At 36.2% G+C, this 13,678-nt stretch overlaps 1 protein-coding gene across 9 annotated transcripts in view; it reads right to left on the reverse strand.

Annotated features, from left to right (window-relative positions):
* Window positions 1-13,678, reverse strand: part of LOC127428165 (adhesion G protein-coupled receptor L2-like) — a 188,366-nt gene that overhangs the window by 73,825 nt on the left and 100,863 nt on the right. For all 9 annotated transcript variants that reach the window (XM_051676306.1, XM_051676305.1, XM_051676304.1 and 6 more), the window contains exon 4: window positions 5,632-5,741. In XM_051676306.1, coding sequence (XP_051532266.1) covers window positions 5,632-5,741 — 110 coding nt within the window. The remainder of the gene's footprint in view (window positions 1-5,631; window positions 5,742-13,678) is intronic.

The raw sequence follows: 13,678 nt of genomic DNA on the forward strand, positions 1-13,678 counted from the left end.
CCAAGGGCGTTCTTTGCACTGCACAGGCACAGAGGGGGAGAAGCCGCTGAAATGCGGCATCAAATCCAGCAGTCTTTAGCGAGGTGATTTTTTTTTTTTTTTTTACGAATTGTATTCAGTGCACTGAATGCAAACGCTCTGCTCCGAAGAGAAAAATCTGAATGAGTGGTTGCATACCAGCTCCTTTTATACCCGTATGTCCGGGGGAGTGGCATGTAAATTCCACTCGCCAATTCTCATTGGCCTTTTTTTCAAAAGATCAGAGGTGTTTCGGGCTCCTAAAAGTGACCCCTAGTGTCACTACATCGACACAACGTCGAGTGAGTGACATATAGGGAACCGCCCACATATACAGTAGGAAAAGGCCATCAGACCAACATGTAACGCTATCAGCCACTGTGTGTTTTATTTAAAGTGCGTTAAGGGGCGGGGTTATCTGAACTGACAAAACCGCAATTTGAAAAAAAAAAATAATCAAATATTGCCGTGGCAGTCTCCATGAATGTTTATACTGAAAAGTTCCAGAAAATTTATACAGACTTTATGATCACAATTTCTGTCTGTCCAAATGTAATAACTACTGATTATTTCATAGATACGATTCAGAAAAAAACAGGAGATTATACAATTCTGCTTGTGGATATCTAGTTTATTTGCTATTAGGAGCCTCAGACAAAACATTCAGTATCTTTTAAAGATTTTATGGCAGTAACCTGGTACAGTAAATTGTAACTGTCAAATCGGCAATTGGAACTGGCCATTTTAGACAGTGCTTGCCAATTTTTTGAGCAATATGCATCAGACAGTCAGTTTACGGGCAGTGGACAGTCTGTGGGTGTGCCATCTGAGGCTGAGACTAGGGAAAATGGGGCATTTGTACTTTTGGCATTACCACTAACATTTAACTGTTGCTTTATCATATTCTTTTAACACTTCCCTCTAATTGCTTCTTGTGCACTGATCTTTCCTATAATACAAGACCCTTTCTGCTACTTCTGCGATCGGAACAGCAAGAGTGGTGACAGGAAGGTTGTACAACCACAAAAAAAATAAATAAATAAATAAATAAATATATATATATATATATATATATATATATATATATATATATATATATATATATAGAAAAAAAAAAAAAACAAGGAGCTGATTGTGTCAGTGATTTACCTTTTTGCTCCACTTCTATTTTAAGCGTTGGAAGAGAGAATGATAGGAGTGCAAAGGGAAAAAGAGATTACAATGAATTAACCGTCATGTCCATGATCACATGCAGTTAACATGTCATGAGGTTACGGGCATTATGTACAGAGCTACAGCAGTCAGAGGAGGAAGACATTGCAGTTAGACACCTTCAACATATATAAAAGAGAGAGAGGTTAAAGGGGTTTCTGTCATGGTACAAAAGGACAGTGTATGTGGTATTGAAGACTAATCAATCTCGTTATCGATGGAAAGCTGCAGGGAAACACATGTGCTGAATTCCAGATAGTAGTGTATTGATTTTCATAGAAATCGACTGGGGTAATCTGAATTCCAGGTGGACAGATGGTGAGTCGTTGCTGGAGGGAAACACAAAACCAGAAAAATAAAACTGTTCCTCTTCTATACACATCCTCTCCACACACCAAGTTTGTGTTGGCCCTTCTAGGGTTTATATGAATACTTGAATAGTCTTGTCTGGCAATATGTAGTTTCATTTCCAAGACATATAAATTGTAAAAAAAAATATTGAAACTTTTAAAAGGCTGCATTTTCATTCTTTTTTGTTGCCAAATCAGAGTGGCCATGGGATATTGGTGAGCTGGTGCTTTTACTGAGGAAATCACATGTCTGTCATCTCAAGTGTTACTGTTAAGATTTTTTTATGAAAAAGACCCAATGAGTTCTCAATTCAGACACTATTAAAACAATGAAGCTCAATTAAGTCACAAGTCGATTACACCCAGTGCCAGTTCCAAAATCTTTAGACAGTCTTGTCAATAAATGCACATTTAGGTGCACATTTTCCCATTTTCTTTTTACATTTTTTTTTAGATTTTCTTTATATATATATATATATATATATATATATATATATATATATATATATATATATATATATATTGTGTAGAATAAGTATTTATTTTAATTTACATCTAGATATCAGCACTGGCGATTGAAAAGCCCATATCGGCTGTCAACTAATGGTGAGAGGTGATACTGTAATTTGTAAGAAACTTTAGAATTGTTTGTATATTTTCTAAAGTAAATATACACTTATATATAATAATAATAATAATAATAATAATAATAATTATTATTATTATTATTATTATTATTATTACTATTATTATATTATTACTTATAATATTTTAATATGATTATTATCATTAAAAATAATGAGAATTATTATTATTATTATTATTATTATTATAAAAATCATAATAATTCACCAACCAAGTGGCATATAATCGCTGGTTACACAAATTAAGTGCATCTCAGTTTTCGAGAAATTCTTATCAGGTTCATGCGGACCAATACACTGTCCTTCCAAATACTTCAGTATTCAGTATCAGCAGTGACAGATAAAGAAAGACAGAGAGAGAGACAGCTTGACAGAAAGACAGAATCTCAACATACTACAGCAGTTATATCTCAGAAAGGCCATCTTCAGCTGAAATATATTAAATATTCCACAAATTCAACATTTCAAATAACCTGCAGCAACATTCCTCAAAACTTCCTCCTGCCTTATTATCATCAGTCTAGTAATCATGAAATGTCTCTGTCCATAAAACACTGAACACTGCATTTATTTATATACAGTATAGTAGTCCCCATTTTGTAGGAAATGCACCTCTTTTCAGCTGTTTAGCGCATAGGTGAATCTCACAAAAACGTATCACAATCTAATAAAGAGAGATTTATTGTTTACGTTATTTAAGCATTTCTACATTATTGTAATAGTTGTTGCGCTGGAATACATTTATAATGATTTTAATTAAAAAATATTATTATTACAGTAATGAGAATGTAATTAGAGTCACCATTGAGAATAATGTGAATTACAGCAAAACAAACAGATTTATTTGGTCAATTATATTATATTTATTTTTCCTTAAAATAATGTGATAATATCTAAATGGTCCTAAAAATAGACATAATTTTCTTATTGCAAAATGTAATTAACTATATTATTCTTTTGATTTTGTGGTTAATTATGATCCAAATTTGTGTGACATTTACTGATATGGCTGAATAATCTAGAGAGATGATAGTAAGGTGTGTTCAGTGCTTCATCAGTTTACACCCACACATGTCTAAAACTGACAAATTGATACAGTATGTTAACTGTATAGGACAAAGAACAGCTGTAATAGCTACCAAAAAATGGCTTAGCTCTACAGATTACGTATAATTTATGAGGACAGAGAAATCATTTACTTAACCCAGCCAATACAATGTTGCTGGATCTTAGAGTATGCAGTACAGTTAATACTGGGACAAATCCTGTTGTCTGAGATGCTGCCGGCCAAATATCATCGTGAAAATTCCACTGTTGTGACCAAACAAGACCAAATTAATAAAACAACTTGAAGCTTCATGCATCGGCAAGTCAAAAAAGCACCGTTCAGTAGTCTGATGGTCAAGTGAGCACTCTGGCGTCCTAGAAAATCAAATTGTGATTAGTAAATATGATTGCCTAGAGGAGGTAATTCAAATGCATTAAGACATTAAGACAAAAAACAACAAAAACGTATTCTTTGTGAAGAAGCTGTGAACATTAACAGTCACAGAAGAAAAGCTGAAAAACACAAGATTTTATAAATCCAGAGCTTTCAAAACTTTGATCATTTCTTGTGGGATTTTGACTGCAATAACCAATAGATGCAGACTTAAATTAAAGAGCACCTATTATGTTTTTTTCAAATATCACCTTTCATGTAGTGTCTTATATAGCTGTTTGTGAATGTAAAAAAGTCTGCAAAGTTTCAAAAATCAAAGTGCACGACAAATGGAGTTATTGACTCCCAAAAGAAAGAACCGATTCTGAACACCTGAAACAAATCGATAGTAATTCCAGACTTACTTCCTGTACTAACCAACGTAATTTGGTAAAAAAAAAAAACCTGCCTCTGGTCTTCATTGGCTGCTCGCGAACAGCTTTGACCCGCCCTCAAACACTACACTAAGCGGTAGACCAATCACAACAGACTGGGACATCTGACCAATCAGAGCAGAGTAAGCTCTCTGAAAGGAGGAGTTTAGAATGAATCCTTTCAGAGAGCTTACTCTGAACGAGTCGTTTTTGACACTGGGAAAAAAGGTAATAGGTGCTCTTTAAACTAATATAAGGCACTTAACTCCAGTGGGCCTTTGTTATTTTCGGATTTTGTTGGGACATTTTTGGAAGAGAACCCTGTTTGCTATGTGAAGTCTGTAGAAATATTCTCTGAGAAGACAAGAAAATTAAATCAGAGAATAAAATAACTATCTAATTGTTTAATGGAGAAAAAACAATCCATACTCTTAAAGTAATAGGAAATCTGAGAATAGAAAGGAGCCATTTGTTTGGAGTTTGTTCATGTTAGATCTATGTGCAGTCATTTGTCTTTTCTGACAGTCGTATTGTAAGGCTGCACTGCAGCTTCTTACAAGCAAACAAAAGGATCAAGCACTAACATGAAACATCTTTGTTCTTTTTATTTGTTGGCATTACATTGGTGTATCTTTGCTGAGCCAATTCATTCTTAAGGCCAAATAAATCCTGCTTTTCTTTGTCTGAGCAATTATATGCACAAAGAATGATCGTTAGTGAGCATTGCTTTGCATTCATGTGGTATGTATTAAAGTATTAATCTTACTGGTAGATGACAGACTGCTAAAAAGATCAATTCTGTTTTCCACAAGGATAAAACACATTGATATAGTTTACAAATAACTGTCTGCTTTTATAAAACAATGTCAAATTCGTGCAAATCAGCAAATAATTATTTGTAAACCAAATCTGTGTGTATGGTTAGAATGAAGTATTATAAGTAAACAGGAATAGAAGCTAGATTTGTTCATCTTTAAGGAAATACCAGTGTTTGCAAGGCAGCAAAAGAAAAGTGTTGAAGTTTTAGCTAAATTTAAGTTTAAAGCTCTGGTTCTGTGTAAATGAAATGCTGTAGCTATATTGTTAAAGAGATGCAGAAAGCAAAAGACCAATCACAATTCAGTATGAAATAAAGGCAAGAAAGGAGACTTATCGCAATGCAGTACGCAAATTTTAAAACTTGCAAATGAATGGCAGATTTTTTAACAATGCAAGTCAATAGGAGATTTTCAAACTTTAATCTGAAAATTATTTTATCAAGTATTATGCTCACGGAAACCACAAATAGATAGCACACATAATATTGATTTTATCAACAAAATAAAGCTTAAATGAGTATGTGCTGTACATTAAGTGGTTCAAGCTGAATTAATCATGGAGAATTGTGTGCAACGTCTATAAAGATGAAAAAGAATTTCACATACAGTGCTGCCTTGCAAGCACATCAATTAATAATTTTATTCTCAAGTACAAAAGCTGGATTCTGAGAACAATTAACGGCACACATATATAAAAGAGGATTTATTCTTAGATAAGAAATGGCTTATACTTACTGTAGGGAACACATTCATACTGGACTTCAAGGTATTTATACGTTCCTGGGCAGGGATCAGGAAAAACATCTGGTCCAGTGATGACAATGCACTGTGTTCTGTTGTTACACCTGAAGGAAAAGAGATAGAGAAATAAAAAGAGATTGGATGAGTGAAATACAAAAGAAAACAGAGTTTAAAGGAATGTTATGAGTTCAATACAAGCCCTTGCAGCATTTGTGTTATTACAAAAGAAATCATTTAAAATAAAAGGAAAATACTCTTACGGTTATGGAAATGCTCTTACACGGACTTAAATAGAGCAAGTCACTTCGAGGGTAGCAGAAATGAGAACCTGGTATTTCTGTTAAAGCATTTATTAAATTTTTCAGTAAAGAAAACACTCAATTTGAGGCTTATTTATGAAGCCTAAATGGTCTTTAAATTGATGGGACTACTTTTCTTTTATGTGGATGAAGTTTTGGTTCTTTGTTACTGATGTCAATCCAGTAGACTTTTCTCTTTGTAAAAAGTTGAATTCTTGCATGTATTATGTGAAAGTTAGGGGTTTGACATGAGTGGAAATAGTGGATTGTAACTCTGAGCAAGGTTAATAAGCGATTCCATCCCGCTAGCCTTATGCCATGATGTAAAAAGTATTTTGGCTATATATTTGAAACAGACTGTATTTTACCGTTTTGCTCTGGCCTATTTACTTTCATTGTGCCTTACAGTAAATAATTATTTATTTTATTATTTTTTTGAGGGTAAAAATATTTTCTGTGGTAATTGCCATAATATGACAAATGCCGTTGAATGAGCTTAATTTGTTTATAACCCCAAAACATTTCTTAGAGACCCTATGAAATTGCTTGACAAGTGCAGTTGTCTTTCCTGTGTTGACATTTGAAACAAGTTGGGAAGGAAAAAAAAGTGCTTGTATTTTTTAGTTTATTTTTATTTATTTATTTATTTTTATTTTTTTATATTTAAATAGCCAATAAACTTTAGTTTATGGCACAGTCGTGGACCATTTTTCTACTTGGTGTTGCTAGTCGGAGGAAGGTAATATTAGGGGGCAGGACATTTTCATTTTAGAAAGCAATTTACTGAACAAAATTCTGTGTAAACCATGAGTGCAAAATTACTAATCAATATTTTTGGTCCACTTTCTCAGAAGAGAAACATTGTACATTTTAAATGTTTAGATATTCTTAAACATAATTTTGTCAACATTAGAAGTACACTTATAGATGGCCTTAAAACTAAAAGACATGGACTAAAAGCCACATTTTGATTTCATGGGTCTTTAAACAGTCAGTTGTAAGTACAATAGCTGCACTAATGGCTTCGATCAAACCAAGCATGACCATACAGACAGAGAGAGCTGACTGACAGACGGCAACCCAGTGCAGAAACCAGAAGAAAGACACTAGGAATTTGCAGAGCGGATAGATGCCAAAGTGGCCCTTTTCAGCCCAATGACAAAGATAAACAACCTCATCTATGAGCGTTCATACCTGCCAGCACATGAGTTATACGTCTCCATGAATCCCCCTTGAGGCCTGGCTGATTGACCAATGATGGATTTACTTTCCCTATATGCCATTTCACTGAATAAACTAACCACCCCTCCACTGCTTGTTTAACAGGAAGTCATGCAAGACAGTTTAGTGTGAGCTCTAGGAACTAAAATTAAGCACATTAATAAAATATAATTTTATCTCATTGCAAACAGACACACAGTATTCAGTCAGTGAGAACTTGGAAAAGTATCTGCAGTATCGTCCATCTATCTGTCTGCATGTCAGTGCTGTGTAAACCTGTTAAGTACACTTGATGCCAACAGCTGTTCATTGGCTCTTCCAATTAAAGTTTCCAATTAGAAACAAAAAGGGTTTAATAGCCTGATTTCATTGGAGAAATTTTTAAAGATCTACAAAAAAAAAAAAAAATCCTTTGTTCTTTTAAAAACCTTCAAAGTTCTGGTGTTAAAAGAACTCTGAAATCAATATGCACCTCGTGACCAAGCATCATGACATCACATTGCATGACATCATGACGTTTGGTCGCAAAACATGTATTGATTTCTGAGTTCTTTTTAACACAGTACATTGATGGTTTGGTCATGAGACGCACAAGGACCAATGAGATTCGCCACCATATTGGAATCAGCACTGTTTACATAGTTTATCTCATGGAAACCCATGAGAGTTCAGGAAAACTTGCTGCAAACTTGCTGCTAATTTGCCGCAAATTCGCCACTCATTGCATTTTCAAATGCAAATGAGCTTTTTTGTAAACTCTGCATTGTCGCCAAAGGTTTGCTGCAGGTTCAACACTACAAACTTCTGTAGTGAGCTGCAAACTGAAGAGTGAAAAATCGCAAGCTAATTTGCATATTAAAATAATGAGTGGAAAATTGGTTTTAAGTTTGCAGCAAGTTTGCGGCTAGTTTGTCAGAACTCTGCTTTCCCTTACAAAATTTTTTTTATGTCAATTATGATCTGTTCATCATACAAAGTGATAGTATGACTTCAAAAGACTTAGAATATGATGCATGGAAGGCTTTTATGCCACTTTTGGGTGCTTTATTAAGCACTAAAGTGTCACAATCTAATGCCATTGTATTATATCCTTTTTGTGTTCCGCAAAATAAATAAATGCATACTGACTTAGAAAGACATGATTAAATGATGACAGAATTTACATTTTTGGGTGACCAATTACTTTGAGTTTTCATGTGGCAAAAAAATAAATAAAATAAAAAATCCATAGATTGTATTGAAGGAAGGACCCAAGGCATAGTTAGAGATCAGTATTTCATGGCTACTTTTGACTTGGACCAGTAAACAGACTTTAGTAACTACAGCAACTATAGAATACAGAATACAGCCTAGCAACCACCTAGCAATGCACTGGCAACCAATTTTAGCAACCACATTGCAACAATCTAAAAGCCACTCAGAACACATTAGCAACCACATAGCAATTCCGACAGCTTCCCACAACACCCTAGCATTGTGGCATTGAGTTTTGCACCGCAGAAAATGTAAATATGTTTTTTTTGTTTGTTTGTTTTTTAAGATTGTCCTCTTGATCATCTTGTAGTTCCTTAGAATACAATAGGAGTTCAATAGTTTAGTACAATAGGACTACGAGGAAACAATCTGAAAACATCTGTCGAAGGTCTTCATTTGAAGAATAAAGAGCATGTTTTAACATTAGCACAGTACAGGTGGTTGAATTAGCCTGCTAGCATTTTCCTGACCCGGCCTTAGGGCAGCGTCTCTCTTGCAATTATTTCTCTTTACCTCAGCATGTAACTCTGACAATTCATTTGTCTTACATTCTGTTTTCCTGTGAATACAGTGCAGCACACAGAACAGAGTGCAGCTCCGTCCACAGCTGTGAATTCCCACCGCTCATGTTTGAAGATGAGAATTTATACATAGAATAAGCTTCACTGAAAAACACGTCCCTCATATGGGAGTTTCTTTATAAATGAGCCCTCATATGTGGTAACAGATGAGAATATCAGCATGTTTACCCGTATAAATGAATTATGGATCTAAAATTATAACACACGGCCAAAGCTGGAGCCAAATCTGGTGATTGGCTGTTAGGTTATTTGTAGTTGTATTAAAGGGAGACTGTTACCAATTCATATTTCATTCAGTCACACTGTGTTGTTCATTTGCATAATGTGCCATGTGAATAAATTATGAGTGCAAATGATCGTAAAAGAAGAAAAAAGATTAACAAATAATGCCATGAAAAGTCTAATAAAGCATTATTATTATGATTATTTTTTACACATGCTTCTCAAACATTTTCCCCATCTTCCATTGGCTGGACAAAAAGATGGTCCTGCCCCAACCTCACACCACTTGATGAGGGCTGGTCGTGATGCTTAAACACGGAGCAATGTTTTATAGCAACACAAAGCCAAGTGTTTACATTTTCGGGGAAATCAACTTACACATTATTTACTTAAAGTTATATATAAATGTTAAGCTGAGATAGGAGAAAGCATTTTAAGACTGAAAAATCAAAAACATCACCTCTACCAAACTGGTATTTTTAGTGAATGTACTGTATGAGGTCAGTTCCCCTCAAGTTCACACAAATGCCCTATAAGAGAAAGGACAGGTGTAGTTCAGCACATGTATAAACACAATTTTAACACCATTTAATGCCACTTGCTTTGATATTTATAGTTTAATAAGGTTCTGTTTAACTTACAAGGGCTTCACTCAAGGGGACCTTTTTTTTGTAACTCGTTTTTAGGGTACCTTTGTACTGTATACATTTTAAACATAAAACAGAAACAGTAACAGAAACCATAAAAGGAAAACAATAGGGAAAAAATAAACTTCCTTTTTGTCTCCGTAAGTTTAAAAATATGTATGCCTAGCAATCCCAACTAATGTCAACAATGTCTCAAACTGTGCTCAGATTTGTCGAGATATCAAAGTCTGCATTGAAAAGTCAGTGATTTCAGTATGAATTTTCTCATCAAATTCTTCCAAGACCAAATTATAAACAATGCTTTCCACACTACTTGGATAGCTTTTGACTATCTATTTTTTTTTTTTTTTATCCTAGACATAAATTTGACTAAATGCAAAGCAAATGGAGACTTTTGCTTGAGTTTTCTTCTAAACAAAAGACCCAAGTAATCTCACACGAGTCTTCTTAAGAGTTTCATAACAGAGATCTCAAAAATGTCTCAAACGTACTAAGATTTACCCGAAATACAAAAGTCTGCATTGACATCTCAGAGACATTGTTATAAACTGAAAATAAATAAATAAATAATAATAATATCATATTCAAAGTTTTTTCAAGTTTAATTGAAACCATGCAATCCACATTAATTTTATATCTCTAAAAAAATGCACAAATGAGTCAATTGTTGACATACAGTATTATATGTCAACAATTGATTCATTGGTCAACAATTGACTCATTTGTATCTATTTTTCAGTAATGTTAGGAAAAACATCTGAGACACAGTTGATACTTAAATGAATTCCTTAACCTCCTGTGATGTGACAATTATTTTTTTTTCCCTCTGAATGACCAGAAAGTGGCCTGGTGGTCTTTGTCAGAACATGATTTAGAAAAATTTAAATACATTGGTTTTTTTTTTAACTCATTTTGTTTTAGTTCATGAGCTCACAAAGAAAAAATTAAAACATTTTACCAGTTGAAGAACCGCATTTTGAAACCACATATTTATTACTAGATGATCAAAAACAAATAATACATCTAATTTAAAAGACTGCTTTGCTTTGATGGTTTAATTAATAATCTATTCAGTGGTGATGCTGACTGATCTATAGAAGTACCATATTAAGTATTTTAAATGTTATATGTATCGTAAAAAAAAAAAGATGCTAGAGTGCACACTTTGTATTTCATAATTATCAAAGTAACACAATATCAAAGTAGAAGAAAAACAATTATGTGAAGCAGCTGCTCTACATTCACATCCTATCTGAACATAAAATAAATTGATGTATATTAAACAAATATATTCTCTGAGCATAGCGACTCATTCATTCACTGATCACATAGAAACACATAACCACTTGTTGTCTGGATCTTCAATTTAGGCGGAACAGATTAGCATTAATCTCTAGTTACTGTCAAATGTTTGAGATAATTACATTAAATGGGGTCAAGTTAATCAAATTTAAAGGGCAGAAATATACTGAATCAGTAGATGGTCGATTCATCCCCAGGGTTGGGAGGGTTACTTTTTAAATGTGATCCATTACAGATTACTGATTACTTTATAATAAATGTAATCAGTAATGTAATCCAAATACGACAGTATGAAAGTAATGTAATCGGATTAATTTCTCTTAATCAGATTAACTTTTCTCAACAATAATTTATCATCAAAATCAGATAAATCCTTGTGCATTTATGTGTACAATTTGAAGTTGTTAATAATAATCAGATGCAAACTCATGAGAGATGGAAAAGGTGAGAAAGTCAGGTGTCCCAAGGGTATTTTTCTGTTTATTTGTGCAGTTGTTATATATAAATATTTTATTATTTTAAATGTTTAAATTTATAGTGCAGTTCACCAGGGGGAGGGATCATTTTTTCAGCTTCAATACAGAACGGAACAACATACAGGACGTCCTGGCTAATGTAGTTAATACAGTTCGCATTTGCAACCATGTAAACCAGGGGATTTCTATGCCGTACCACCAATGATGAGCAAATTCTGGCAGTATTGGCACCTATTCCTGCTCCCGCCAAATTATGAGTGCCACGGATTTCATCGAGCACTAATGCTAACTCATTTTAACACATTTTAATGGTAACAAATATTAGCTAAACTGTTAATGTGATTTCTGTGTGGCTCTTATTATCTTCAAATTCTCGGGTTCTTAAATAATGACAGTCTCTTTACAACTGGAAGGCATAAATTCCACTGAATGTTAATGTTGTTTTGTCTTTCTCTTTTAAAGAGCGAATAATGTTGAAATTTCCACGACAACAATACATTTTCTCCCGTGGCCATCACAACTGTGTGCCTGAGAGCAGAGTGCTGATGTGAGACAGGTGTTATTTGCGCATGTGACAGTAAAAATTAAAACTTGTAAGCCTGATAGTAATCCATTTAAAAAAAAAATGTAACTAACCTGAAAATGATGGTTCCCTATCTGAGCAGTTTCCTTGTTTCCTGGGTCACATGTCCGGTGTGCACGGCCGTCGTCAAGACCGCTGTCCACCATTCCTTTTTGGCAGGGTTGGTGCTCCCCCCGCCCCTGGGCGCCCAGCTGTGGCACGAATACCCCCACACGGGATTAGTGCCGATGGAGCTCGGACTCCTCCTCCCCCTCATCGGCCAATCTCATGGTGGGCGACAGGAGACAGGTAAGTGCTTCGATGTCCCTCAACTCAGCATGGCCACGGGGCTCGAGTCCCCTCGACGTGGCACCTCGAGCTCTGCCCCGCCACGAGGCCCCACCCGCCAGTACGTCTGACACGATTATCCCCTTGATCCCACTCGCCCAGAGTTTGGACGCGTGGCTCACGCTTTCCAACCTGTCGTGATGGCTGACCCGGACCATCTGACTCGGCTATGCGATTCAGTTCGCCATGCGCCCGCCCAGGTTCAGCGGTGTCCACTTCACCTCAGTGAAGGGCGAGAATGCCACTACCTTGCGTGTGGAAATCGCGACCCTCCTGAGCAAGGGTGCGATAGATTCTGTCCCTCCAGCCGGGATGAGGAAAGGGTTCTACAGCCCTTACTTCACCGTACCAAAGAAAGGCGGTGGGTTGCAACCAATCTTGGACCTGCAAGTACTGAACCGGGCCTTGCACAGACTCCCGTTCAAGATGCTTATGCAAAAATGCATTCTAGCGAGCGTCTAACATCTAGATTGGTTCGCGGCGGTAGACCTGAAGGATGCGTACTTCCACGTCTCGGTCCTACCTCAACACAGACCCTTCCTGTGGTTTGCCTTCGAGGGCCAGGCATACCAGTACAAGGTCCTCCCCTTCGCCTGTCCTTGTCCCCTCGCTTCTTCATGAAGGTTGCTGAGGCAGCCCTTGCCCCGCTAAGGGAAGTGGGCATCTGCATTCTCAACTATCTCGATGACTGGCTGATCTTAGCTCACTCTCGAGAGTTGCTATGCACACACAGGGACCTCATGCTTCGACACCTCAGCCGACTGGGGCTTTGGGTCAACTGGGAAAAGAGCAAGCTCTCCCCGGTTCAGAGCATCTCTTTTCTCAGTCTGGAGTTGGACTCGGTCTCGATGACAGCGCATCTCACGAACAAACGCGCTCAGTCGGTGCTGAACTGTCTGAAGGCATTCAGACGGAGGACAGCGGTTCCACTGAAATTTTTTCAGAGGCTCCTGGGCATATGGCATCCTCAGCGATGGCCACACCGCTCGGGTTGATGCATATGAGACCACTTCAGCACTGGCTTCAGACTCGAGTCCCGAGATGGGTATGGCACCGCGGGACACATCGTGTGGCCATCACGCAGATTTTTCGCCACCTCTTCAGCCCTTGGACCGACCTGGCTTTTCTA

Source organism: Myxocyprinus asiaticus, chromosome 37 (genome assembly GCF_019703515.2).
Source record: "Myxocyprinus asiaticus isolate MX2 ecotype Aquarium Trade chromosome 37, UBuf_Myxa_2, whole genome shotgun sequence".
In the NCBI taxonomy this organism is placed as follows: Eukaryota; Metazoa; Chordata; class Actinopteri; order Cypriniformes; family Catostomidae; genus Myxocyprinus; species Myxocyprinus asiaticus.